We start from the raw sequence: 27,559 nt of genomic DNA on the forward strand, positions 1-27,559 counted from the left end.
CCCTCTGCTCAACTGACCCCTGGTTTTACTTATCAGGTGACAGACATTCATGGAGTAAAGAGAAGGCATCCCATGGCAGTAGTCAAGCTCAGTTGGGGTAATGTCACAGGGCCCATGAGAGTGGCAGTGACAGATAACCTACCGGTAGATTGCTTACTGGGGAATGACCTGGAACTCTCAGCATGGGCTGAGGTGGAGCAAGAAACTCACTCCAGAATGATAGGCCTATCCAGACAGGGTAGTGGGGCAGTAATAGCTACAGCCCCAGTCCAAGCACCATTCCTCCCTGAAAAGGTTGGAAGGGCAGTGGTAGCCACTGCCCAGGCTCAGACAGACTTTCCAGAACAGGATAGGAGGGCTGTGACAGTCACAGCCCAAACACAAACTGAGTGCCCTCCTGAAAAGGTTGGCAAGGCTGAAATGGTCTCAGCCTCTACTCAAACAGATAGTGAGGTTGTGAAGCCTGAAACAATGGATCACTCCACTCAAACAGAGAGCATTGAGGAGGAAGAAGAGTCTTCCCCCTCCCAGACACTAGGTGAGAGCCAGCCTCCTCAGGGAACTGACTCTACCCCTGTTGAAGGAGCTGCCCCAGAGGTAGTCAGGCCTAGCCTGGCAGAACCTCTGATGGCAGTGGACCCTTCCCAGGTGGGACCCAGTCTGGAGCAGGTAACCTGCACCTCTCTACCCTGCCTCAGTCAGCCCAGGGCTGAAGAGACCAGGGAGGCCAGCGGTGGACCCAAAAGGGCCCCCTGTCCAAAAGAGCCCCTTAATCAGCAGATTAGGATCACTGAAGCTGGTAAACCTAGCCAAGTGAAAATAGAACAGACTCCTGAGGGATCCCCCTTAAAAGTAGTTAGGGAACTCCCACAGCTGGACACTGTTGGGCACAGCCAAACATGGGGCCTAAAAGCCCCAGACCTGACCTGTCCCTCCAGTAAGCCAAACAGAGGGACTCAGCCTCCAGCTTTAGGTAGCCAGAGGCTGACCCTGAGAGCTCAGTGCATCTCAGCTAAAGAAAGAAAGGCACATATGATGGATGGTGATTGGAGGAAGTTGAGCCCAAAGGTAGAGGAGCCTCACTTCAGTACTCCATCCCAGCATCAGCCTTTTTCTTTCCCAAGACACACCAGAGACAGAGATTCCCTATGGTGGAGACCCTCAGACACCCTTAGGGTGAGGGGTTGCCTAGTGGACCATGACACAGGGGGAAACCAAGCCAGAGCTGGTCCTTCCTTATATGGCCACTTAGGTAATAGAGGCTTACCTGGACAAGGATAGCCTTATCTCCTTTCGTTTGGGGGGGGGGGGGTTGTGTAGGAAGGTACATCCTGACTATGGTTGCCCCCAACTTTTTGCCCTGTGTTTTAGCTGGTTTTGGACATAGTCGACCTGGGACCCTGCCAATCAGGACCCCAGGCCTACTGCTCTCTCTTTAAAATGGATTCCATGTACCCTAGGTGCATTTCCAATTGGTACTGGGCCACCCTATCAGACCCTGTAACCCAGGGCAAGGGTGTACCCAGGGCCGCCAGGGGCTGCAGCATGTATTATGCCACCCCTGGCTGGCCGCCTAAATTTGACACAACTGGCTGCATGACAGCTGGGGCAAAGTCGTGTAATCACCCTTTGCTTTAGGTATAGTAGCTCTATATCTAACCCTACAATGGACACCCGAGTTCCTATCAGTCACTCCTATGGCAGGCCTTGACAATCCTGAAGGCAGAGTGCGTGGGCTCGTGTGAACTAAGGTTCTGGCCCGAGCCGAGCCCGGTTGCAGCTTGCGGAATGAAGACCCAATGGCTGTTCCATGATAACGCGTACCCCATCGGTAACTTCGGTGTCGCGTTATCAAGGCATGTCGAGTAAGGTGTCATACGAATCGGGATGCTGCCCCCTCACCAATTATGGCGACGAGGTTAGCATTCCGCCCTTCTAGAGGGACACGACATGTACGTAACTGTGAACCCCGGTTAAAGTTAACTAAAGCCTCAGCTCCACAAAATGGATGCTGCCACCACAGACACGAGTCTGACCTCCTGCTGCTGGGAGTCCTTCCAGCGGGGAGAGCTTGGACAAAGGGTTTCCTGTCGAGGGCGGTGTTCGCACCGTCCCAGACAGGGTTTGTGTATTCTGGGTAGGTAGGGCTTTTGCGAGAAGGTGACTGCGGAGTGGCACCCCGGTGCTCACTACGCATCTGCCGGTCAGAACCAGTTCCAGGGGCGCCAGCCCTGGCCTGGGGAAAGTCCGGCAGGGGAGAGGGGTGTAACTACCTCCCTTCCTGGTCCCACCCTTAGGGCAGGACCTAGTCATGTACCCACCCCTTTCTTTAGAATAAAGGCTGGAGCGGGGACCCTTCCAAATTAGATCATCTTTGAATCAAGAACTACTTTCTACGAAAGGACACTCAAGACTCTTCTCAAGATTTCTCCCTTGTGACTAAGGAGTAGTCACCCTGCATCAGCGGGCACCATCTAAGAACTCTGCGGTTTGCTGCAAGTCCTTCCTCAAGGATCCGACGGCCCAGCTCGACGAGAACCGGCTTCCCTGGCACCTCTGACCTCTACCCACGTCATCAGCTCAGCTGTGATCTGTGGGTGCGACGAGTCCTCGAGGGACCGGCCATCATCAGAACCTGCACGCTCTTAAACCAGCACGACCATCGAAGCGATTCCCTGGTGAGTGCTCTGGGGTCCGAGAAGCCCCGACCCTGAGCCGCTCCAGCACCGAAGTGCAGTCTCCCAGCATCTCCACGATCTGCGTGGGGCCCTTCTGCTCGCTGCTCAGCACGTTGTCTGGTCACTAGCCGCTGGCTTGTGCCCTTCTGTGACGACATCCGACAATCAATACTGCTGGTCTGGTTGCTCCAGACTGGCCCTTGCTTCCATCTTTGCGAGAAGCACCCCGGACCCTCCTGGTCCACTCAAGACGCCATCTTAGGCCCACCACGTGGCCCTGAGATCTGCCAAGGCTTGTTGCCCCATCCTGGGCCCAGCGACGCCGACAGCATCATCCTTCGTGGGACAGCTCGCACCTCCGCCGTGGTCGCCGACAACGCCTCCTGGTCCGTGGGACTGCAGAGCCTAGCGTCGCCCACTCACCTGGTCGAGGTGACGGCCAACCGGTGCCATCCTGGTACCCTCTGACTACTGGCTAGTAGTACGAACTTGGTCCCCTCTGCTTTCAGGTATCAACAATCTCTGATCCAGGCTTGGATCTCTACGAACTATTCATCACTGGTCGCCGGCCAGCAACTCCTTTTCTTCCGGCTCCTGGCTCGTCAGCGAAGACCCCGACGCCTGTAAGACTTGTGCAGCCGCAGCCCTCGTGGCTAGGTAACTCGGCATTTCGGTGCCTGCATAGCCTCTTTACTCTAGGGTCCCGAGTCCCTCGCTTCCGACTTGCCTTATCGGGTCCGCCCGAGACCTTAAACTTTCCGTGTCCTCGGACACTTGTTTTAATTGTGCACTTGAAGTATTTTCCTAAGAGATTTGGTTTGTGCTTAGTACCCTGTCCTCATAAAGAGTCCAGGGCTGTTGTGAATCTTAATAAATATCCTGTTTATTTTCATAACACTTGTGTGGTGTCCTTTCACTGGGTGTTCAAGGGGTACATGTGTGGTAAACAGCTGGCTTAACGCGCCCTCTCGAGTCTTTAGCCTTAGACTGCTCGTATCCACGCTACTAGGATAGCTGGTCTATAGGTTGACTTACAACCAAACACCATAAGGGTCGTTGGAACGATACATAGCGGTCGCTAGAATAGCGAACGTTGCATATCGGGCCAACTTCTCACATTGGTGGCAGCGGTGGGATTTGAGCTTGCTGTTGTTTTACCACACGTATCCTAAGAATATCTTGTTGAAAGATCACATAAGTACTGTTAGTACATATAACTAAAGCTTAGAATACTCTGAGTTCTACTGAACCAGCTGTTGTAGCTCCTCAAGGCTTAGCACACCTTGGCTGCAACTCTTAGCAAGGGATCAGTAGGCAAACACCTAGTGTAGGTAGGTGCATCACTTACACCACACTAGAAACAGTATGTCGGACAAAGGAGGAAACTCTGAGTCTCCCCTTGTGTCAGTTGACCCTCCACAGGTCATCCCTTCGAGATATACTGTGCTGAGCTTCAAGGAGTTAAGACAAGTGTGTCACTCCAGGAAGATCAAGCAGGGGTCTAACCCCACAACGTCCTTTCTGATTGGTCTCTTGGAGACTTATGATGCCAGAAAAGCTGAGACCCGTCTTAGCTCTTCTAATCCAGAAGGAGACATGCCTCCCCTCGAGGGAACCAGAGACGATCCTGACCTCATCCACCTCGCAACTGAGAACGAAGATGTGGAGGATGATGAGGATGAGGATCCCTCTGGGGATGAGGCAGATAAGGGACAGGTAGAAGTCGTCAGACTAAGCAGGTCCAACTTAAGCAAACATGATAGCGGTACTGGGGGACCCCTGGGGCCACTATCAGGTCAGCTTAACATTGGGAATGGACGAGCCCGATCTCTGTCAAGAGACTCTGGCAGATCCCTTCAAACCAATGGCTCTCGCAACTCTTCGCAAAGAGGGATGACGTCCCCTCAGCGGAGAGTGTACGAAGCTAAGGAAAGGGCAGCTAATCTGAGGATCGAAAGGGAAGAACTTGCCCTGGCCAAAGAAAGGCTTGCCTTTGCGAGAGAGCAACAGTTAAGTGGGGTAGTCCCCACTGGTGGCAGCAATGTACCTAGCAATAGGGAAAAGAGTTTCGACACGAAACACCTTGGTAAGATAGTGCCCCCCTTTAAACAAGGGGACGACATCCACAAATGGATTACTGCTTTGGAGAGGCCCTGCACGGTGCAAGGTGTTCCCCAGAGTCAGTGGGCAGCTATCTTGTGGCTCTCCTTTGAAGGTAAAGGAAGAGACAAGCTCCTCACCACAAGGGTGGAGGATGCGAACGATTACCAAGTCTTGAAAAATACACTCGTTGAAGGGTTCGGCCTAACCACTGAGCAGTACAGGGTGCTGTTCAGGGATACCCAGAAAACGCAGTCTCAAGATTGGTCTGACTTTGTTGATTGTGCCACTAAGGCTTTTGAAGGCTGGCTACTGGGTAGTAAGGTTACTGATTTTAAAGGATTGTATAATCTAATTATAAGGGAGCAAATCTTAAATAATTGTCAGAACCAGTTATTACACCAGCACCTGGTAGACTCTGATCTGACCTCTCCACAGGAATTGGGTGAGAGGGCAGACAAATGGGTCAGAACCAGGGTTAGGCCTAAAAACCAGGGTGGTGACCAGAAAAAGGAATCAACCAAGCCTCAAGAGAAGGGTGGGGATAAATCCACAGAGAAGACTTCCCAAGGGCCCCAAAACTCCAACAAGGGTGGTGGGTCCCAGAACACTCCTTCAGAACAGAAGAAACCTTATTGCCATACCTGTAAACAGGTGGGCCATTACAAAAGTGATGCCAAGTGCCCTAAAAATAGCAATAAGGAAAACATACCCCCAAGTAACACTCCCAGACCTCCTGTTACCACTAGTGGTAATCCCCCAGGTGGTGGGAGTGCCCCCAAGAATGTGGTGGGCATTACTTTGGGCCAGCAGGAGGACTATGGCCTAGCCAGGTTCCCTGACCACACTCTTGTCTGTGAGACTGGCATGGGGTTTGCCAACTTCACTACTGGACCCCACATTTTGGGAAAGTATAGACAAGAAGTTTTAGTGAATGGTCAGAAAGTTGAGGCATTCAGAGACACAGGGGCCAGCCTCACCATGGTGAGTGACCATCTGGTCCCCTCTGCTCAACTGACCCCTGGTTTTACTTATCAGGTGACAGACATTCATGGAGTAAAGAGAAGGCATCCCATGGCAGTAGTCAAGCTCAGTTGGGGTAATGTCACAGGGCCCATGAGAGTGGCAGTGACAGATAACCTACCGGTAGATTGCTTACTGGGGAATGACCTGGAACTCTCAGCATGGGCTGAGGTGGAGCAAGAAACTCACTCCAGAATGATAGGCCTATCCAGACAGGGTAGTGGGGCAGTAATAGCTACAGCCCCAGTCCAAGCACCATTCCTCCCTGAAAAGGTTGGAAGGGCAGTGGTAGCCACTGCCCAGGCTCAGACAGACTTTCCAGAACAGGATAGGAGGGCTGTGACAGTCACAGCCCAAACACAAACTGAGTGCCCTCCTGAAAAGGTTGGCAAGGCTGAAATGGTCTCAGCCTCTACTCAAACAGATAGTGAGGTTGTGAAGCCTGAAACAATGGATCACTCCACTCAAACAGAGAGCATTGAGGAGGAAGAAGAGTCTTCCCCCTCCCAGACACTAGGTGAGAGCCAGCCTCCTCAGGGAACTGACTCTACCCCTGTTGAAGGAGCTGCCCCAGAGGTAGTCAGGCCTAGCCTGGCAGAACCTCTGATGGCAGTGGACCCTTCCCAGGTGGGACCCAGTCTGGAGCAGGTAACCTGCACCTCTCTACCCTGCCTCAGTCAGCCCAGGGCTGAAGAGACCAGGGAGGCCAGCGGTGGACCCAAAAGGGCCCCCTGTCCAAAAGAGCCCCTTAATCAGCAGATTAGGATCACTGAAGCTGGTAAACCTAGCCAAGTGAAAATAGAACAGACTCCTGAGGGATCCCCCTTAAAAGTAGTTAGGGAACTCCCACAGCTGGACACTGTTGGGCACAGCCAAACATGGGGCCTAAAAGCCCCAGACCTGACCTGTCCCTCCAGTAAGCCAAACAGAGGGACTCAGCCTCCAGCTTTAGGTAGCCAGAGGCTGACCCTGAGAGCTCAGTGCATCTCAGCTAAAGAAAGAAAGGCACATATGATGGATGGTGATTGGAGGAAGTTGAGCCCAAAGGTAGAGGAGCCTCACTTCAGTACTCCATCCCAGCATCAGCCTTTTTCTTTCCCAAGACACACCAGAGACAGAGATTCCCTATGGTGGAGACCCTCAGACACCCTTAGGGTGAGGGGTTGCCTAGTGGACCATGACACAGGGGGAAACCAAGCCAGAGCTGGTCCTTCCTTATATGGCCACTTAGGTAATAGAGGCTTACCTGGACAAGGATAGCCTTATCTCCTTTCGTTTGGGGGGGGGGGGGGGGGGGGGGGTTGTGTAGGAAGGTACATCCTGACTATGGTTGCCCCCAACTTTTTGCCCTGTGTTTTAGCTGGTTTTGGACATAGTCGACCTGGGACCCTGCCAATCAGGACCCCAGGCCTACTGCTCTCTCTTTAAAATGGATTCCATGTACCCTAGGTGCATTTCCAATTGGTACTGGGCCACCCTATCAGACCCTGTAACCCAGGGCAAGGGTGTACCCAGGGCCGCCAGGGGCTGCAGCATGTATTATGCCACCCCTGGCTGGCCGCCTAAATTTGACACAACTGGCTGCATGACAGCTGGGGCAAAGTCGTGTAATCACCCTTTGCTTTAGGTATAGTAGCTCTATATCTAACCCTACAATGGACACCCGAGTTCCTATCAGTCACTCCTATGGCAGGCCTTGACAATCCTGAAGGCAGAGTGCGTGGGCTCGTGTGAACTAAGGTTCTGGCCCGAGCCGAGCCCGGTTGCAGCTTGCGGAATCAAGACCCAATGGCTGTTCCATGATAACGCGTACCCCATCGGTAACTTCGGTGTCGCGTTATCAAGGCATGTCGAGTAAGGTGTCATACGAATCGGGATGCTGCCCCCTCACCAATTCTGGCGACGAGGTTAGCATTCCGCCCTTCTAGAGGGACACGACATGTACGTAACTGTGAACCCCGGTTAAAGTTAACTAAAGCCTCAGCTCCACAAAATGGATGCTGCCACCACAGACACGAGTCTGACCTCCTGCTGCTGGGAGTCCTTCCAGCGGGGAGAGCTTGGACAAAGGGTTTCCTGTCGAGGGCGGTGTTCGCACCGTCCCAGACAGGGTTTGTGTATTCTGGGTAGGTAGGGCTTTTGCGAGAAGGTGACTGCGGAGTGGCACCCCGGTGCTCACTACGCATCTGCCGGTCAGAACCAGTTCCAGGGGCGCCAGCCCTGGCCTGGGGAAAGTCCGGCAGGGGAGAGGGGTGTAACTACCTCCCTTCCTGGTCCCACCCTTAGGGCAGGACCTAGTCATGTACCCACCCCTTTCTTTAGAATAAAGGCCGGAGCGGGGACCCTTCCAAATTAGATCATCTTTGAATCAAGAACTACTTTCTACGAAAGGACACTCAAGACTCTTCTCAAGATTTCTCCCTTGTGACTAAGGAGTAGTCACCCTGCATCAGCGGGCACCATCTAAGAACTCTGCGGTTTGCTGCAAGTCCTTCCTCAAGGATCCGACGGCCCAGCTCGACGAGAACCGGCTTCCCTGGCACCTCTGACCTCTACCCACGTCATCAGCTCAGCTGTGATCTGTGGGTGCGACAAGACCTCGAGGGACCGGCCATCATCAGAACCTGCACGCTCTTAAACCAGCACGACCATCGAAGCGATTCCCTGGTGAGTGCTCTGGGGTCCGAGAAGCCCCGACCCTGAGCCGCTCCAGCACTGAAGTGCAGTCTCCCAGCATCTCCACGATCTGCGTGGGGCCCTTCTGCTCGCTGCTCAGCACGTTGTCTGGTCACTAGCCGCTGGCTTGTGCCCTTCTGTGACGACATCCGACAATCAACACTGCTGGTCTGGTTGCTCCAGACTGGCCCTTGCTTCCATCTTTGCGAGAAGCACCCCGGACCCTCCTGGTCCACTCAAGACGCCATCTTAGGCCCACCACGTGGCCCTGAGATCTGCCAAGGCTTGTTGCCCCATCCTGGGCCCAGCGACGCCAACAGCATCATCCTTCGTGGGACAGCTCGCACCTCCGCCGTGGTCGCCGACAACGCCTCCTGGTCCGTGGGACTGCAGAGCCTAGCGTCGCCCACTCACCTGGTTGAGGTGACGGCCAACCGGTGCCATCCTGGTACCCTCTGACTACTGGCTAGTAGTACGAACTTGGTCCCCTCTGCTTTCAGGTATCAACAATCTCTGATCCAGGCTTGGATCTCTACGAACTATTCATCACTGGTCGCCGGCCAGCAACTCCTTTTCTTCCGGCTCCTGGCTCGTCAGCGAAGACCCCGACGCCTGTAAGACTTGTGCAGCCGCAGCCCTCGTGGCTAGGTAACTCGGCATTTCGGTGCCTGCATAGCCTCTTTACTCTAGGGTCCCGAGTCCCTCGCTTCCGACTTGCCTTATCGGGTCCGCCCGAGACCTTAAACTTTCCGTGTCCTCGGACACTTGTTTTAATTGTGCACTTGAAGTATTTTCCTAAGAGATTTGGTTTGTGCTTAGTACCCTGTCCTCATAAAGAGTCCAGGGCTGTTGTGAATCTTAATAAATATCCTGTTTATTTTCATAACACTTGTGTGGTGTCCTTTCACTGGGTGTTCAAGGGGTACATGTGTGGTAAACAGCTGGCTTAACGCGCCCTCTCGAGTTTTTAGCCTTAGACTGCTCGTATCCACGCTACTAGGATAGCTGGTCTATAGGTTGACTTACAACCAAACACCATAAGGGTCGTTGGAACGATACATAGCGGTCGCTAGAATAGCGAACGTTGCATATCGGGCCAACTTCTCACAATCAGGACTAAAGTGGACTCCTTCCCCCAATAAGTACTGCATGAAGAGTCATGTTTGAAGAGCAGTGGAGAAGGGGCATGTGTCCTCTGATGACCTCTCAGCAATCTACCTGTGTTGGTCTTATCGGAGGTAACAGGAGGGCTACTTGGCACACAAGGACCCTCAAGAGCCAAGGGGACTTCATCCTCCAACTAGTAGTGTGCCATGCATGTTTGCAGAGTGGTGGAGAAAGGGAGCATGGTCACCCAAAACCTCTTAGCAAACATACTGTTTGGGACTTTGCTGGAGGTAACAGGATGGGTAGTTGGCCCCTAAGGACCCCCAGTTTCCAAGGTGACTTAATTCCTCTACTAGTAGTTAACCCTGGGCGGTGAACTCCGATTGGGTCGCGGTGTTTGCGGAGTATCCGGCACTCCTCGCTCACATTCACCAACGTCAAGTTGGCGAGCTCAAGCGAAGAATAGCCACCTCTCGGCGAGTGTTTTCCTCGTTCAAGATCGCCAACATCAAGTTGGCAAGCACAAGCGTGGAAAAAAACCTCCCGGTGAGATTTCACAACGCGGGGGGAGGGGTCAGGTTTTTCATTGCGAGTGGCCGCATATGCTCACAACCGCTCGTGTTGAGAACATGCCCATTCGCGTTAAGAAAGCTGCCGCTGGAGAAAAAATGTACTCGAGTGGCTGTGCATGGTGCTGTTTGCAATGATTGCAGTGTGGACAAGCTTTCGGCACTGGGCAATCACAACGAACTGCATTTTTCTAGTGTACTCCGCTGCTCGAGGAGCTCCGCTTCGTGCAACAGAGTTTTTTTTGCACTTTGCATAGCTTCGCGTGGTGCAACTCCACGAACTCGGGCCAGGGTTACGAGTAGTGCACCAGCAGTAGTGCATGTTTGCAGAGTGGTGGAGAAATAAGGTCTCAGAAATCCTGCTATGTGGGACTTACTGGAGGTAATAGGAGGGGTAGTTGGCCCCCAAGGACATCCTTGGGTGCCAACTACCCCTCCTGTTATCTCCAATAAGTCCCACACAGCAGGATTGCTAAGAGGTGTTTGGAGGCCTCGCTCCCTTTCTCCACCACTCTGCAAACGCGGTTCGTGGTGCACTAGTGGTTGAGGTATTAAGTCCACTTTATTCCTAAGGGAGTTTGGGGGTCAAGAAGCCCTCCCTAGTACCCCCTGTAAGTCCTACACATCGGGATCCATGACAGCTGGTCAGAGGCTCGCCCCTTTTCTCCACCACTCTGCAAATGCAATTACTAGTTAAAAAACCATAGAAATTCACAGGGATGTTTTAGTTAGGAATTAGCAGATAAAAACGCTTAGAAGTTCACCAAAAAAAAACAAAGGTTACGGGGATGTTATAGTTAGGAAATGGAATTAATAACCCTGATAAATTCACTTTAAAAAACGGAAGGTTACACAGACATTATAGTGAGGCTCAGGTTTCACTTGTACAAAAACAGAAAAAATCAGCAGTTATAGTTAGATAAGCTAACTATAACTCATGCCCCTGCAGTGGTTTGCTTATGACTTTGCATGTTATATTACTCATAACATTGTCAGTGACATCACTGATGTCATTTGAGATATCATCAGTTATGTCATCACTGATGTCACTAACCATGTCATAAGTGATGTAATATGTTAGGTCATAAGCAGTGCATGGGGGGGGTGTATAGCTATAGATATATAGATATATATATATATATATCTTCTAGTGGGCGGGTGCCAACTTGTAATTAGGTCTGCTTTTCCATAGGAAGAGTGCTTTTTGGTTTGCTAATAATGTTGGCCCCATTTGACGAATCTTCCCAAAAACTCCCCCCAATTTTTTTTATCCACCTCCGCTCCTTCCTGGAAAGTTTTGGGATGATCTGTCAAGCGGGGGCATGAGAAAAAATGGGAGGTCCCAAAATCGAAAATCCCCATACATTTTCATTAGACTACTTTAGATAAGGCTACAGCAAAAAATGGTGAACGGAATTACACCAGATGTGGCAGGAAGCTAGATGGTAGTCCACGGAATGTGCTTTTTTTTGTGATTTGGTATAAATCCGTTCAGTAGTTTTGAGAAATTTAGGGTAAAAAATAATTGAATATTTACCTAGCTGGGTCCGCCAAAATCTGGATTAACTCTCCTGGGAATGCAAATATAAAATAAGAGCATTCTGATTGACCCAGAGAGCTTTATTTACCTGGGCTATATTGTTCCAGCATGAGTCGGACTCCTACTAGAGTGTGCACTCTGATTTGCTGCCAGCAACATGAGGGGTCCAAACAAAGAAAGAAAGGGCAAAAAAACTGCAAACTCTATTGGGATAAAAAAAAAGTGCTGGCCCACATTTATTTACTATAAGCCCCGGGGACCCCACTCTCAGGGTTGTATTTATAAAGGGGAAGTGTGCTGCGTGGCTTCCCTCCCCGAACCTCCAGAGGCCCCTGGAGCCACCTTGGGGCCCAAAAACAATATTTAAGGGGAGTGGGGACCTCGGCTCCCACTCTTCGAGATATCAGAGGACCCAGGGAGCCCACCCCCAGGACAAAACATACTGTGTATGGGGTAGGGGGATGCTTCCCTCCCAGAGCCATTAGAGGTCCTGTGGAGCCCACCTCCAGGAACAAAACATAATATGTATGGGGAAAGAAGGTGCATGGCTCTCATCTCTGGGGAGCCCACCCCCATTGCCAAACTCATTAAACAAGCCCCCCCCCCCCTTGAGCCTTGTGAGACCCCGGGTAGCCCACACCTCAGGATGAAATTTTGTAAAATGGGGCGGGGGTCACACCACCCCCTCCCTGAGCCATTAATGGCCCTGGGGATCCCATCCCCAGGGCCCGCTCAGGTGATATGTCCTGGGGATCCCACCCCTAGGACAAAGTGGTTCCCTGCTCGCAGTGGCACAGGCAGAGAAACCTGTTTTGCTCTCACTTAGCAGGAGCGTTCTCAAAACTCCTACCAAATGGGGAAAAAACTCAGTCGGTTCCCAGTAGGTGGGAGCTTAAAAAACTGCTCCTGTCCACTGGGAGTGGACTTTTTATCTGTTTCTCTGCTGGCAGGAAAACAAATTCAAATATTGCTCATTCCTGCAGGGAGTATGATCAGGAGCTGCTCCCTGTAGTAGGTGATGCCATAAATGATGTCCACCATTCAGCTTTTCCTTACTAAATGAGACTTGTCTCCATTACTGCCATGCTTCTATTTGAGGCTCAATACCTTGGAAGATATTATCAGTGGTGTGAAAAGTGATGTCATCATTGATATCATTTAGCATGTCATGAGTGATGACATATGTGAGATTATAAGCGGTACAAAAGGGGGTGATGACGGACGGAGCATCTGAATCAATCAAACACTCACACCCAGTCAAAAGATCTGCGTTTAATCCATCACCGTTCTTTAGCCCACTCTGCCACCCCAGTTCAGACATGGCTATATGTAAATCAGTCTGATCCTGTGCGTCATGGGAACAGTCCAGCCCGAACTGCCAAGCCATGTCTTCCCTGGACCGGAAACAAGCTTCTGAGGACCGGTTTCTGGTATTCCAGCCGTCTTCAGCCCGGCTTGCTTAAATCCAGTGGCAAAGTGAGCAAGGGACTCACGTCTGAGCATACCCTGCCACACTTATGGCGGCCAAAAGTGGTACAAAAGGGGGTGGTGATGGACGGAGCATCTGAATCAATCAAAGACTCACATCCAGTAAAAAGATCTGGGTTTAATCCATCACAGTTCTTTAGCCCACTCTGCCACCCCAGTTCAGATATGGCTATATGCAAATCAGTTTGACCCTGTACCTCATGGGAATAGTCCAGCCCGAACTGCCAAGCCATGTTTTCCCTGGACCGGAAACAAGCTTCCGAGGACCGGTTTCTGGCATTCCAGCCGTCTTCAGCCCGGCTTGCTTGAATCCAGTGGCAAAGTGAGCAAGGGACTCACGTCTGAGCATACCCTGCCAAACTTATGGTGGCCAAAAGCGGTACAAAAGGAAGTGGTGATGGACGGAGCATCTGAATCAATCAAACACTCACACCCAGTCAAAAGATCTGAGTTTAATCCATCACCGTTCTGTAGCCCACTCTGCCACCCCAGTTCAGACATGGCTATATGCAAATCAGTCTGACCCTGTGCCTCATGGGAACAGTCCAGCCCGAACTGCCAAGCCTTGTCTTCCATGGACCGGAAACAAGCTTCAGAGGAACGGTTTCTGGCATTCCAGCCGTCTTCAGCCCGGCTTGCTTGAATCCAGTGGCAAAGCGAGCAAGTGACTCTCTTCTGAGCATACCCTGCCACACTGCATACCCTGCCACACTTATGGCGGCCAAAAGCGGTATAAAAGGGGGTGGTGATGGACGGAGCATCTGAATCAATCAAACACTCACACCCAGTCAAAAGATCTGGATTTAATCCATCACCGTTCTTTAGCCCACTCTGCCACCCCAGTTCAGACATGGCTATATGCAAATCAGTCTGACCCTGTGCCTCATGGGAACAGTCCAGCCCCAACTGCCAAGCCATGTCTTCCCTGGACCGGAAACAAGCTTCCGAGGACCGGTTTCTGGCATTCCAGCCGTCTTCAGCCCGGCTTGCTTGAATCCAGTAGCATAAGTGTGGCAGGGTATGCTCAGACGTGAGTCCCTTGCCTTCTTTGCCACTGGACAGTTTTTCTAGCAGAGATTTTAAGCATAGAAAAAAACAGTGCCATTCATACTGAGCTAGAAAGCGAGAAATCCTTTGGCCATTTTTATTGGGAAATATTTAAGTATAGGATGAGCTAGTGCCATGCAAGCCTAGCTTAAAAATGACAAAAGCCTTTTTACCACTCCTGTCATAGTATTATGGCTTGGATTGATGAAAAATACCATCTAAACCAACGTTGAATGAATAAAAGCAACCCCTGACCCATGTGTTCCACTCATATTAGAGCTCTTCAGAGAGGTATAGCTTTGTCCAGACAAAAGTGAGCACCCAGTATAAATCAAGACAATACCCTATCAGGCTTAAAGTTCTGCATAAATTATGGAAAAAAGGAAGCAAGTAACTATTGGTAGTTCCTAAGTTTTAGGTGTTGGAGAGCAGCTCCTTCATCTATAGCACCCTAGAACAACAACTGCACTCTGTTTCTGATCACCTCATATGTCTGTATTTCTACCAGAGCTTATAAGCATAGGATTAGCACAGTGCAATCCAAGGCAAGATAGAAAGTGACTAAGACGTTTGCCATTTTTACAGCCAGCAAATGGCTACAGCAGAGCAATTTTGTTGATTTCATCAAGAGTAGCTTCTGGCTTTCCCTGGCACTGCTTTGTAGTTCAGTGCATGTTTGTGCAGTGGTGTTGAGAAAACCTCACAGCATCATGCATGTAAAAGCATTCTGAGCCAGATTTACAAACACTTTGTAAGAGGTTTGTATTTCTTTTGAAATTGAAACCTGATGCAAAGTGTTATGCTGGGATTTATTATCTGATGCAAAATAGGATATTCATTGGATAGTTTCCCAAAGTCATTCAAATGTTGCACTATGCCGTGCTTTGAATTACTTTGCTTCAAGAGTACGTTCCATGGGTGGTACATGGGCATTCCCACTCAATCCTTCATGGGTATTGATGCAAATCCAATCTACAAACCTACATAGACAGGGACTTGTGCCAGAGTCTTACAACTTCTGGAGGCAGACATATTGATGAGAAATGTTTTAATTTCTTTTTGTGTTTCCTACTTTGCGTGCATGCTGCATTGTACAGCACGCATAGAAAGCAGGAAAAGTGTTAAAGGACAGTTGGTGTACTGGGAAGGGGCCTCTTCCAATATAAAACCTATTCCTAATATTGTGTTGGTGCATGGAAGCCTAAAATGCAGCAGTGCTTGGCAAGAGGAAAACAATGCTATATCTGAATAGATATAGCATTGTTTTCTGAATAGATATGGCACTGTTTCACTCTCCCTTTCACGCAACGCACCATCTTTAGTTGCAGCGATGCATTGCATGTTGTTTTTCCTTAAATCTAGGCCCCTGTTTTTCATCCTAAATATAACATATAATACATTATAATTTATCAATGTCAATGTGATTCAAAGGACTAAGAACTGGAAGATGCAGAGAACTGCAAGGTCGGAGTGTCCAAGATGAGCTACAGTATGGTCATGAACGCATTTCACCTTCAGGTTTTGCTGCAGTCATTGTGAGTCGGAGGCAGGCCAAAGTCAGTCCTAGAGAAATTAGTTGTGTGTTAGGGCACGGAGGAGAAGCAGCTTACATCGTATGAGTCTAAATGGTCCGTATTTGCAGTTGAATAGAACGCAAGTTCTTACTTCAATTAACTTTGTAGAATACAGAGATTTAATAATTGCCTGCTACACAAAAAGATCTGTTGAGGCATATCTTGGTACCACTACCGAAAATCACCTCCTACTGACCTTTTAGGCTCCTCAATCAGCTTTATTAGGTCTCGCCCAGTAGACAGCGCATGCGCTATCTGTTGTATATTTAACAATCAAATGGACCTTCCGATCCTTGTCAAAGGGATTCCCAATGCATTTCGAACATTGGATGACTGAGAGAAAAATCAAATTAGGTGTTACTAAACACAAACATAATATCCAGCACAAATGTGATGAGTCTGTGAGAGTGGTACATCTTAACAAGTTCAACTACAATATCTCTCAATTGAAATTTAATCATTGATCACAAAATGTACAATGCTGAAGGTGACCCACAAAAGAAACTGTGACATTTGTCTGACCTTGGACAGAGGTCATACCAGCTCATCTCGTTTGAACGTTTCACATTTACAACCTTGAATAAGCTGGAGTGCGTTGTCCAAACCAAATGTGATTGCAATTTCCAAATGTACATGATGCTTTGTCCAAGCTGCGCATCTATCAGCCAGGTTATTACATCTTCCTGTTCCCTCAAAAACTCTTCCCACACACTCTGACTTACAAGGAGGCGCCACCACAGAATCACAGCATGAAAGGCAAATGACGGGCGGAGTTATAACAACTGATTTTACGCATGAAAAGTACACATTAAATGCAAGTTTGGTGTGCATATATCTGTTCAAACCCAAGGAGAAAATCAAGAATTTTTTAGGTGGAGATTAACCAATTTTTTGGTGTGTTTTTGCAGCAATTAGGAACCAGGTAACAGGAAAGTTTATTTTGAATGAAGACAACTATGTTCCAGATTCCAAAGTGTTTATCGACATGGGGGTAGAATGGGATTACCGGAATGACGACAACAGAGAGACCGTCCAAACTATAGGGCCTTTGCCTCATGGAATAGTTATTCTGGTGAGTTAAATAAAACAATACATTTATGCATTTGATAAGAAATAAAGACTGCATTGTCAATACTAATGACAGATCTGTAGCAATAAATGATTATGTTAAAACATTTTTTTATCCTAAATTTGTTGTACAGCAGCAAGTACCATGTCATAGAGAAACAACTCATTTTGGTAAACAGCTCACAAATAGTTTTTAAAAAGTGGGATTTCGTCTGGTTATGTAGCAAGCTGTCTCAAGGCAATGACATTTAACATTCTAATACGGAGTTCAGTGTTACTATGCTGAGAAGATCTTCCTCTATCCATAGCAGGCACATGCGCACAGATCCCATTTTCTTACTGGTAATCATTATTAAAATTGCCTTCATCTAAGGCCATTGGCTCCGGGTCCATCTTTCTCCTCCTTGTCCTAACGGATGAGGTGATAACTAAGTGCATAAACAAGTTGCCACAGGGCCCAGGAAAGAAATATCTGACAAAGGAAACATATTGTTCGAGTTAAGATCACTCAATAACTTGTGAAACAAAACCCCTTGCAAAACCTCCTCCCTCCTGTAAGTTATACTGCTTCATGAACATATAGGGAGAGGACCAAATTGCTCCTTTGCAAATACCTTGTAGAGTGGATGCCCAGGCAAAGGAACTCTCAATGTGTCATAACGTATGAAGATTGATAAAAGGATCCATCTACTCAGAGTAGAAATAGAAGGGAGATTTTACTGCCCCTCCCCAAAAGTAGAAAACAGAACATTTGTCCTGCTGATAAAGGCAATTCTATTTCATTGATGGTTTAGTGCTATATGGACATTCAAAAGAATAAAAAAAAAGCAGATGGCATCTTAGTAAACCCATAGAGGTTTGTAGGACCATATTATCAGAAACATTGTAAGAAAGATTCCTTACATAGTAGGGCCCCAGCTCTCCCAATCTTCTCCCTGAACAAGTTGCCATCAAGAATAAGACTTGGGTGTAACAAATTTCAAATCTTCATTTAACTGTTTCTCAAGACCTTAAGGATCAGTCAGAAAGAGAGGAAGGCATTTAGCAGGCCCTGCAGCTAGCCTAGGGTTAAGGCATCCACTCCCTACCCCTTGGAGATTGTGTGAGAGAGCAGAAATTTGAAAGAAGGGAAATTGGACTCAAAAGGTTCAGCCATGGCTGACTGAACTGAGCTAACATCTTCTGGAAAAACAGGGCACAAACTCATTGTTATTTAGCTACGGAACACTCAGCATAGCTCCCTCCCACTCTGTCTGCCAGCCTATTCTCCCCCCTGGAAGGTATACTGCTGTTACATAAAAGAGATTGACTCTTCCCAAAGGAAAATAGCTGGGGCTAGGGAGGGTACTGATGTATTTCTTGAGCTGCCCTGGCAGTTCCCGTAAGAATGATCTTTATCATAGTTTTATTGAATACAGACCACTTGATCTGAAGATTGTTCTGAAACTGTAGTCTGGCATAAATATTGGATGGCAATCGCAGACTGTCCTCCAAGACCACAATCTCCTAACCATGGAGTTTACCAGGATTTCTCCCCGTCCTCTGTGTCTGGCATCTGTCGTCAAGATCTTGGGAGATGGACGAGAGAAAGAGACTCCTTGGTTCAGATTTATTGGAGGAAACCACCAACCCAAAGATTCACAGATCTGGGGAGTGACAAGAGCAAAAGTCCGTAGTCCACGGACATTCATCACAGTTTAAAAAGAGATGCTGAATTAATGACTATAGGTAACAGCAAGACATGGGAAATACAACTAGGGTGACATTAATCAGCCCTCCCACATTCAACTGTTCCCTGGTTGTTGCCTGCTCCTTGTCCAACAGTGCTATCCCTTGAGATTTGAATTTGTCCATTGGTGACCCTCCATGGTCAATTTGAAAAATCACCCGATGAACGGGAGACTTTGGGCCAGATGCAGATGGGACTTCTGTCAGTTTATTACACATCCCAAGCACTGTACCATTTGGCATTTCTGTACCTCATGAGGTATGGAAAAAGGGGAGGCAGAAATTAACCAATCATCACCCTACCAAGACAATGTTTATTTGAGTTAGTTCTATAGATCCATTGTTGTGACGTGGAGATCAGGCTGTCCCTCCTGTTATGTTATGTCTAATGTGCAGAATATAAAACTAATATGCTGGATCATAGTGGGCGTAGAGGCTATACTAAGATTGGATAAATGGTTGAACATATCTACCTGTTGTTATTATTTTACTGCAAGACATATGGGCCAAAAACCTGTATATTATGGTTTTAGCTGTTTTAGGCTCCCAGCAGTTTTACTTGTTATAGCTTTCAAAGAAGCTTTGGATTGCTATATCAAGCCCATCCCAGTTGAAAATATTGGATTGTTGTATCAAGTTGATACTAGTTAATAGTGCACATTTTCAGGTATTCTATCTTGTGTGATCAAATGATTTTAGATTGGTTATAATTCTTTTTTATAAAGATGATTTTTCTGTTTGGGATAATTGGGATTTTGTTGTACAACTATCTGCAGCCATACACCCTTTCTAACGCCATAGAGTTGAAAATACAATGGGTGAAGTCTGGTCTGGAAATCGCCAAAATGGGTAATATTCTGCATCAGGTAATCGTAGGCAAACTAGACCTGGTTTTGGACTGTAGATCCCTTGAAATATGCCCCAGTTCCATCATTGAGTGTTTCGAAAACTTGAGTGCCAATACAAAGGCCTTAGTCCTGAAGCAGTTGGGAATTCCTAGAAAGACACAGAGAACCTGGTGTCATGTGGCTTGTAGAAACACTTTCCAGGTTATGGCATGCATTGAAATCTACCCTAAGGAATAAGGATTAAATAGTGTCCTGCAGAAGGGGCTGTAAAATTTCTCAGAAAAAGGGAAGGCTGGCCAGCAGCCTGAAACATGGGAAAGGTTGGTAAGCTCCTGTAAATTGAAAGACACCTAGGAGTTTTTACAGGTTATAAATTCAAATGAATTCTCCAACACACCTGAGGTCACTGGTCTCGAATATATTAAATTATTCAAAACACCTAAGAGGTCACTGAGCTTGACTATTGCATTCTCCAAAACACTTAGGAAGTTACTGGGATTGAAAATTTATCCTGGAGAATGGTTAACTCACTTCAAAAAAATCTGGTGCCCCCCTGATAGCATTAACAACCTTTTCGAGCTACCTACCTTTCCTATTAATATTTTTTTTTTTTTTTTTTTTTAAAGGTCTTTTTTTATTGAGAGAAAAAAGAAGAAAACCAGCTCCATAACATTGCACATCAGTGAGCAGCAGCAAATCATTGACAATCATTGATAAAAGCAAACACAATCATAGCAAGATAGTCATCCAACCCATCATGACCCACCCACCGGACTTAGACCCAGCCTCTACATCACCCCCATTAACCCCCCCAGCTCAGACATGTAAGGACAGAACCCCCCTCCCCCCTTCACACTACTCCCTACCCTGAATTTGTCACCCTAGCCCATAGGACAACCACCACTACGGGGAGCCTGAGCGGAAGTGGCGTCACACGCCTACAGTGGTGGTACTGCACATCTATCAGTCAACGGCTCCAGTCTGTGCCCTTTTCACATCGGCTCTCCATTCGATTGCGAGTCCAACCACTCCCCTCTATAGCGCCTCCAAGCCGCCCATATACTGTCCCATTTCTTAGGGCAACCTCGTTTTCCTATTAATATTATGCTTACTTTGGAAAAGGTGAAGCAAGCATTAGTGAAAAGCCCTTCGAAAGAGAGCCCCAGGACCTTATGGGGTCCCTGTGCACCTTTACAAAGACAATCTTGAGTGCTGGCCACGCCTCCTATAAAATGGCATAAATGCAGCCTATAAACTGCGACTCCCTTAGCCTTGGTTGTAAACAATTATTACATCAGTGTTTAAAAAGGAAAACTGCCACTATCCAGTATGTTCCTATTTCTGTATTAGATTCTATGGTAAAAGTTATCGGTAAAGTTATCCTTGATGGGCTATTGCTCTGCACCTTGGAGGAGAAGATTCTGTCGGAGATTCACTATGAGTTTAGTACAGGCTTAGGAACACTGGAGCGATGTCTTGACTTGCACTTGCTGATAAGTAGATATAATCTCTTTCAAACAACAACGGTCCCATGCATTCATTAATAAAGAGAACAATAAATATAGACAAAATCCGTACTATATTCTGAATGACATGTCCAGCCGGACAGAGGTCTTGAGTTTACTGAATGTACAATTAAATTCAAAACAAAGTACCTTCAACTGATCACCCGTGTGGTACACAAGCCTGTGCCCAACACAACCAGATCTTAATACAGAAGGTAGATTTACAGAAAGGAAGGCTTTTTAAGGCAGACACACGTTTTCTGTGTACTAGATACCGTTATACAGAAAAATCAAGAGAACACCATTACAACACATAACAATCACGTTTTGTATACGGTGTTTACAAGGTCGACGGCGTTTCGGTCCCCCTATATGTTATAGGGACCATCATCAGGACATTAAATTAATGCCTTAACGTAGTAGGCCTCTAAGTTACCTAAGGGAAGGAATAAGACAGTTCACAAAATTTGGAGGTTAGATGAGAGCAGTCCATTCCTCTTGGACGTTCAAGCTAGAATTGAGACTGTCCGTTCTCAGTATCCAACGCAGCTCCTCTCTGTTTAGCATTCGAGTGAGATCACCACCTCTGGGTGGGATAATGACTTGTGCAATTACTGTCCAACGTATGTCATTTTCCGACACGGCCGGCATGAACTCTGACACCCACGTGCGCAATAGCCAAGCATGATCCTAGCGCACCACCGACCGAGGAGCGTTAATTGAACATCACAGACGGCAATCTACTCTTTAACACCTGATTAGCACGCAAACGCTCGATATGAGCTCCATCACCAACTCAGCCCATCAGACACTGGTCACTGCCACAATAGAGACCACCTCTACTTAAACACCACTGGCTCACTTTCACCACATGTCACCCTCCTAAACAAATGTTAGTTTTTCTCCAATAATTGTGATTCCTTGTTTCTTATTCCTTCCCTTAGGTAACTTAGAGGCTTACTACGTTAAGGCATTAATTTAATGTCCTGATGATGGTCCCTATAACATATAGGGGGACCGAAACGCCGTCGACCTTGTAAACACCGTATATAAAACGTGATTGTTATGTGTTGTAATGGTGTTCTCTTGATTTTTCTGTATAACGGTATCTAGTACACAGAAAACGTGTGTCTGCCTTAAAAAGCCTTCCTTTCTGTAAATATACCTTCTGTATTAAGATCTGGTTGTGTTGGGCACAGGCTTGTGTACCACACGGGTGATCAGTTGAAGGTACTTTGTTTTTAATTTAATTGTACATTCAGTAAACTCAAGCCCTCTGTCCGGCTGGACATGTCATTCAGAATATAGTACGGATTTTGTCTATATTTATTGTTCTCTTTATTAATGAATGCATGGGACCGTTGTTCATTGAAAGAATTTAGCTCCCCGAGGTCCCTTGTTGACTTGATTGGGGCTCCTTGTTGTTATAAAGATAAGTAGATATAAAGCTGCTAAGGGTAACTAACTATTCCTAGCCTTTATTGATCTTTTTTGAGTTTATATAATGCTAACTGGTCAAAGTTGTGGTAAATCATGCTTTCAACAGGTCTGGATGGTGGGCTGGTATATTTTTGTGTGCCCTCCATTTTGATTTATCCTTCTCAGTAAGATTTGGGACAGGCAGGGAATGGATGAATCTATTCTCCCTGAGACAAGGAATCCGCCAGGGTTATGCACTACCCCTAATGTGTTCTATATTAACAGACTTGATAGTGCAGAATATATTTTTTTTTTAGTTAAAAACTTTTTATTGATGATTCTCAAGAAGATCAACAATAGTAATATACAAATGAAAAAATATGCATATAAATACATTTAAAACATATAACAACAAGAATACTAAGACTATAAAAAATGGCAGTAAGAAGCTAAGTATAAAAAAATCAAATATATGTTTTATATATGTTTTAACAGAGGAAGAAAAATAGAGAGTAATAGAGAAAGAGAGAGGGAAAAGAGAATCAGGAAGAATAGATAGACAGAAAAAGACAAACAGAGGAAAAAGAAAAGATATAGAAAGGAGAAAAGAAGGTGAAAAATGTTTTTAACATGAAGTGGGGTGAGAAGAGAGATATGTAGCAAAAGGTAGCCAATACAGATCAGATTCAATTTTCTGTTGCACAGATAATTAGGAAAATGTGGCTATTCTATGTTCATCGTAAATAAAATTCCACCATGTGATATAGTCAGCTTAGACATATCCTTCCAACAAAAAAGTATAACCTTGGAGACAATTGCTAGAAAAAGGTCAAATAGCATAGGTTTAGATGCAAGATGTTCAAAGTCAGGGGACATAGTCCCAAACAAAACATTGTGAATTGAAAGATGAATATTGCATGGAAAAATCTTTAAACATTTTAACCAAATTATTCCCCAAAACTTGAAAACAGGAGAACAATAATAAAATGAATGAGTTGACGTACATATAAATGTACAACAAGACCAGCATAATGGGGAAGAATTGTGAACAGAGTTAGAAATACATTCAGAGGTAATAACAGCTCTATTATAAACACAAAAGTGAGATTGGGTAAAACTTGCAGTATTACCCATTTAAAAATGTTTAAGTCATATTTTATCCCAAATGTGAATAGGAAATGAGATAGAAAGCTTATTTTCCCTAAGTAATTTAATGAAAGTTTAGGGTCTTATAGTATTAGGGGATAATAAGATGTTATATAGATATGCAGCTTTGGGTGAAGAGTCTTGAGGAATGTTATGCAACGGTGACAAGAGTGTGAGTGATAAAGTGTCAGGAAGGAAATCGTTAGTGGATAGAAAGGATTGAAGAGCTGAAGATAGAGTTTGTTCCTGGTAAAAAGAGATTGGTAGATTATATTGTGATTGTAAGTGGGGAAAAGGAATAACATAATTATGGTGTGCAAGTTGATGAAAAAACATAATACCTTTCTCCTTCCAATGTTTATAATTGAAAGATTTGCATCACAATTTGATATATTTGTTGTAGCAAACACATGAAGTAAGGTAACATTGATAAAAATCAAATGCTGCGAAAAACATTGTATGCAACATATGATGAGACTATTTTAGGATAGGATTTGTAAAAATAAAAGTGCAATTGGTCATACAAACTACATCATTAATTGAAAAATCATTCAGTACAGAAATGTAAAATACAATCAATTGTGGTGTGGGAAAATCTTGAAAGTAAGCATAAAATTGTTGAATTAAAAAGGCTGAGTGGTACTGTTTGAAATCAGGAAATCGGACTCCACCTTCATTCTTCAGATGTTTAGGTTTAGACAAAGTAATGCATGTGTGCTTATTGTTCCAGAGAAATTGAGTACAAACAAAATTAATTGGAGAGAAGTGGGACAGAGGTCCATTGTAAGGTAGCATAGATAATATATAAAGAACATGTGGTACAAGCCTCATTTGATGGTGGTTAGTCTACCCTACCATGAAAGATGAAGAGGGGACCATGATGAAAGTAATTTCTGGAGTTTGAGTTTTAATGCAGCAAAAGAATAACTGATAGCGTTCCAAATAGTGGATGAAAACCAAATGACAAAGTACTTGATTTTTGAAGAGCACCAGGTAAAATTAGTATACACAAACATATATAAATAACAGGGGAATTTCAATGGTACAATTTCAGTTTTATAGAAATGTAATGTATAAACCAGAAATATCAGAGTATAATTTGATTTTTGTAAAAAAGGTTTAAAGAGGAGATAGGATTAGACATTTATATTAAAATATCCTCAGCATAAGCTCATAATTTGGTTTAAACAGAATTGTGTTTAAAACCTGCAGTAGGTGAATTACAACGAATATGTTTGAGACAAACAATAGAAAGCAAGGGAGAGAGAGACCATCCTTGTCTAATACCTTTATGTAAATGAAAATAAGGGGAAAATGTCCATTAATAAAAACACTGGCATGAGGACCAGAGTACAGTAGTTTTATAAAGGAAAGAAATTTAGGACCAAAGCCAAACCAATGAAGAGTAGTAAATATACATTGCAAATTGATGCAGTTAAATGCCTTTTCGGCATCAAGAGATAGAGTCACAAGAGGGGAATAATACTTTTTACCAAATGTAAGAATGTTTGAGAACTTTATAGCTTTGTCAATAGCAATTCTACCCTTAAGAAAGCCAAATTGGTCAGACTTTACAAGTAAGGGAACAATGTTTTGTAGGTGAGATGATAAAGGTTTAGCAAATATTTAACAATCATAATTAATTAATGAAATAGGGCAGTAGATTTTACAAAGTGTATGACCTTTGTCAGGTTTAGGAATAATAACTATTAATACTTCTAAAAAAGATCAATTGTCTTTTGTATCCAAAAGAAAATAATTCTAAGTTCAAGTAATTTAGTGGCACAAATAGAGGAAAAAGACAAGAATAGCGCAGCAGAAAATCCATCTGGCCCAGGAGCCTTAGTTTGTTTAAGGATTTAATGGCATCCATGATTTCTTGAAGAGTTATGTCAACTTCTAATGATTGAAATTTTCCGTACTCGAAGGAGGTTTAGGACTGCCACCAAATAAAGTATGCATGTCATGTTCTGAAGTATTGGTGTCATCTGAATATAATGTTTTATAGTATTGTTGGAAAGTGTTCGCAAATATCAGCATCTGAAGATGCAATAGTGTTATTGAATTCATTCCGAATAGAACCAATATTTTTACTAAGGGTGGGCACAAGACTACGCTCCGCCCACGGAGTGTACGTAGTGTTACCTACTTTGCATTTTGCAAAGTAGGCAACACTGCGTGCGCTCCGTGGACGGAGCAAAGTTGCCCGCCACCCGCCTCCCTCCCGCCCTCCTTTACATACATAAATTTAAGTAATAAGTGCAGTAAAAGTAAAAAAAAGCACTTACCTGGTCCGCGGTGTCCTCGGGCTAACTTCTCCCATCGAAATGCGCATGCGCGGCCGCCCGCGCATGCGAATTTCTCGCGAGAAATGCGCATGCGTGGGCGGCCGCGCATGCGCATTTCGATGGGAGAAGTCGGTGCAAAATAGAAGAGGGAGCCCCGGTACACTGCGGACCAGGTAAGTGCTTTTATTGACTTTTACTGCACTTATTACTTAAATGTATGTATGTAAAGGAGGGCGGGAGGGAGGCGGAAGGCGCGTAGTGGGGCTACGCCAAGCACGTGAGCGGGGGTAGCATCATGCCCACTTCATGTAGCTTCGCGTAGCCCCACTACGCCTACTACGCCCACCCTTCATTTTTACATCAGATCTAATTTTTTAATAATTGGCTAACAGTTTGCCTGCTTTATGTTGACCTTTTGATAAAATGTTAAAGATGATATTACAAGCATCAATAGTGGTGAGTTTATTTAGGACAGACTTGACTTTAATTGGTTCATGTAGGACTGACAAAGATTTGAAAGTAGAGAAATTATGGTCTAGTGTTTTAATTTGCTGTAATAGCGTATTGTACTGGGCATTTGCTACTTTTTTCTTTTTAGCTGAATAAGCTATAGCGAAGGCTTGAAGCGAGGCCTTGAAAGCATCCCAGTTGTTATGCATTTATGTGTCACTAGGTAGACTAAATTTACAGAATTCATTAATAAAGGTATTAGTTTCTGTAATAAAAAGATCAGATACAAGGAAATTATTGAATTTGCAAGAGCCAGCTTTAGCTTTGGCAATTGAGAAATCAAAAAAAGATAAAACCGGGGCATGATCTGAGATAAAAATGAAGCCAATTACTGAGGATTGAATAAAGGGGAGTAAGGGTTTAGGAACCAAAATATTATCTACTCTGTATCTGATGTGATGTACATTACAGAAAAATTTAAATTAGCATATATCAGGATTACAAGTTTTCCAAACATCAAATCATGGACGAGTGGCAATGGCAGTTTGAAACGACTTATGGTATTTATCAGGATGACATTTATATTTATATTTCCTATCAGTAAAGGGATCTAGTCATTGATTGAAATCTCCTGCCACAATAAAATTAAGACTATTAATAGAAGCCAATTGTATTTTGATACAGTCTAAAAATCAGGATCAAGTTTAACAGAACCATACATTTTAAATAAAGAGATGTGTATATTATGAATTGCAACCATAAACAGGACCCATCGTCCATTAGTGTCACATTGTGTCGATACAATCTGTGCATGTAATATTTCAGGAAAAAGGTGGGCTACACCACCTTTATGATTGATAGCTGGTGAGTAAACAACCTGGTCTACCCATTGTCTTTTTAACTTAAGCAATTCAACATCATTACAATGAGTTTCGTGTAATAAAGTAACATGTGAGTTAAGCTTAGACAAATGAGAAATCACTTTTTGCCTTTTGACAGGGTGTCCCAAACGACGAATGTGCCACAATTTTTTTTAAACATATTGGATTCCACTGATGTGTTGCTCCATATCAAACATTTTACTCTCCATAGCAATCCATTGATCCTCAATTTGTTGAAACTTTTCATTAGTGGCATTCAGGAAGGGTTTTAGGCCCCTCGCCTCATAAAGTACAGTATGCAAAACAAAATTATTAGACAACATGATGGGTGAAGGGGGATAATCTTTTGCTCTTTTAGGTTTTGTGCCATGGGAAGATAGCTTAAAAGCAGCGAGAAGATCACTGGCTATTTTAGCCTAGTATA

The 27,559-nt window shown here is 45.4% G+C and overlaps 1 protein-coding gene across 1 annotated transcript in view; it reads left to right on the plus strand.

Annotated features, from left to right (window-relative positions):
- Positions 1-27,559, plus strand: part of ADAMTS2 (ADAM metallopeptidase with thrombospondin type 1 motif 2) — a 1,719,397-nt gene that overhangs the window by 1,504,849 nt on the left and 186,989 nt on the right. Inside the window, exon 16 of the mRNA XM_086931466.1 lies at positions 16,711-16,874. Coding sequence (XP_086787592.1) covers positions 16,711-16,874 — 164 coding nt within the window. The remainder of the gene's footprint in view (positions 1-16,710; positions 16,875-27,559) is intronic.

The sequence above is a fragment of the Lissotriton vulgaris genome, chromosome 7, assembly GCF_964263255.1.
Source record: "Lissotriton vulgaris chromosome 7, aLisVul1.2, whole genome shotgun sequence".
Classification (NCBI taxonomy): Eukaryota; Metazoa; Chordata; class Amphibia; order Caudata; family Salamandridae; genus Lissotriton; species Lissotriton vulgaris.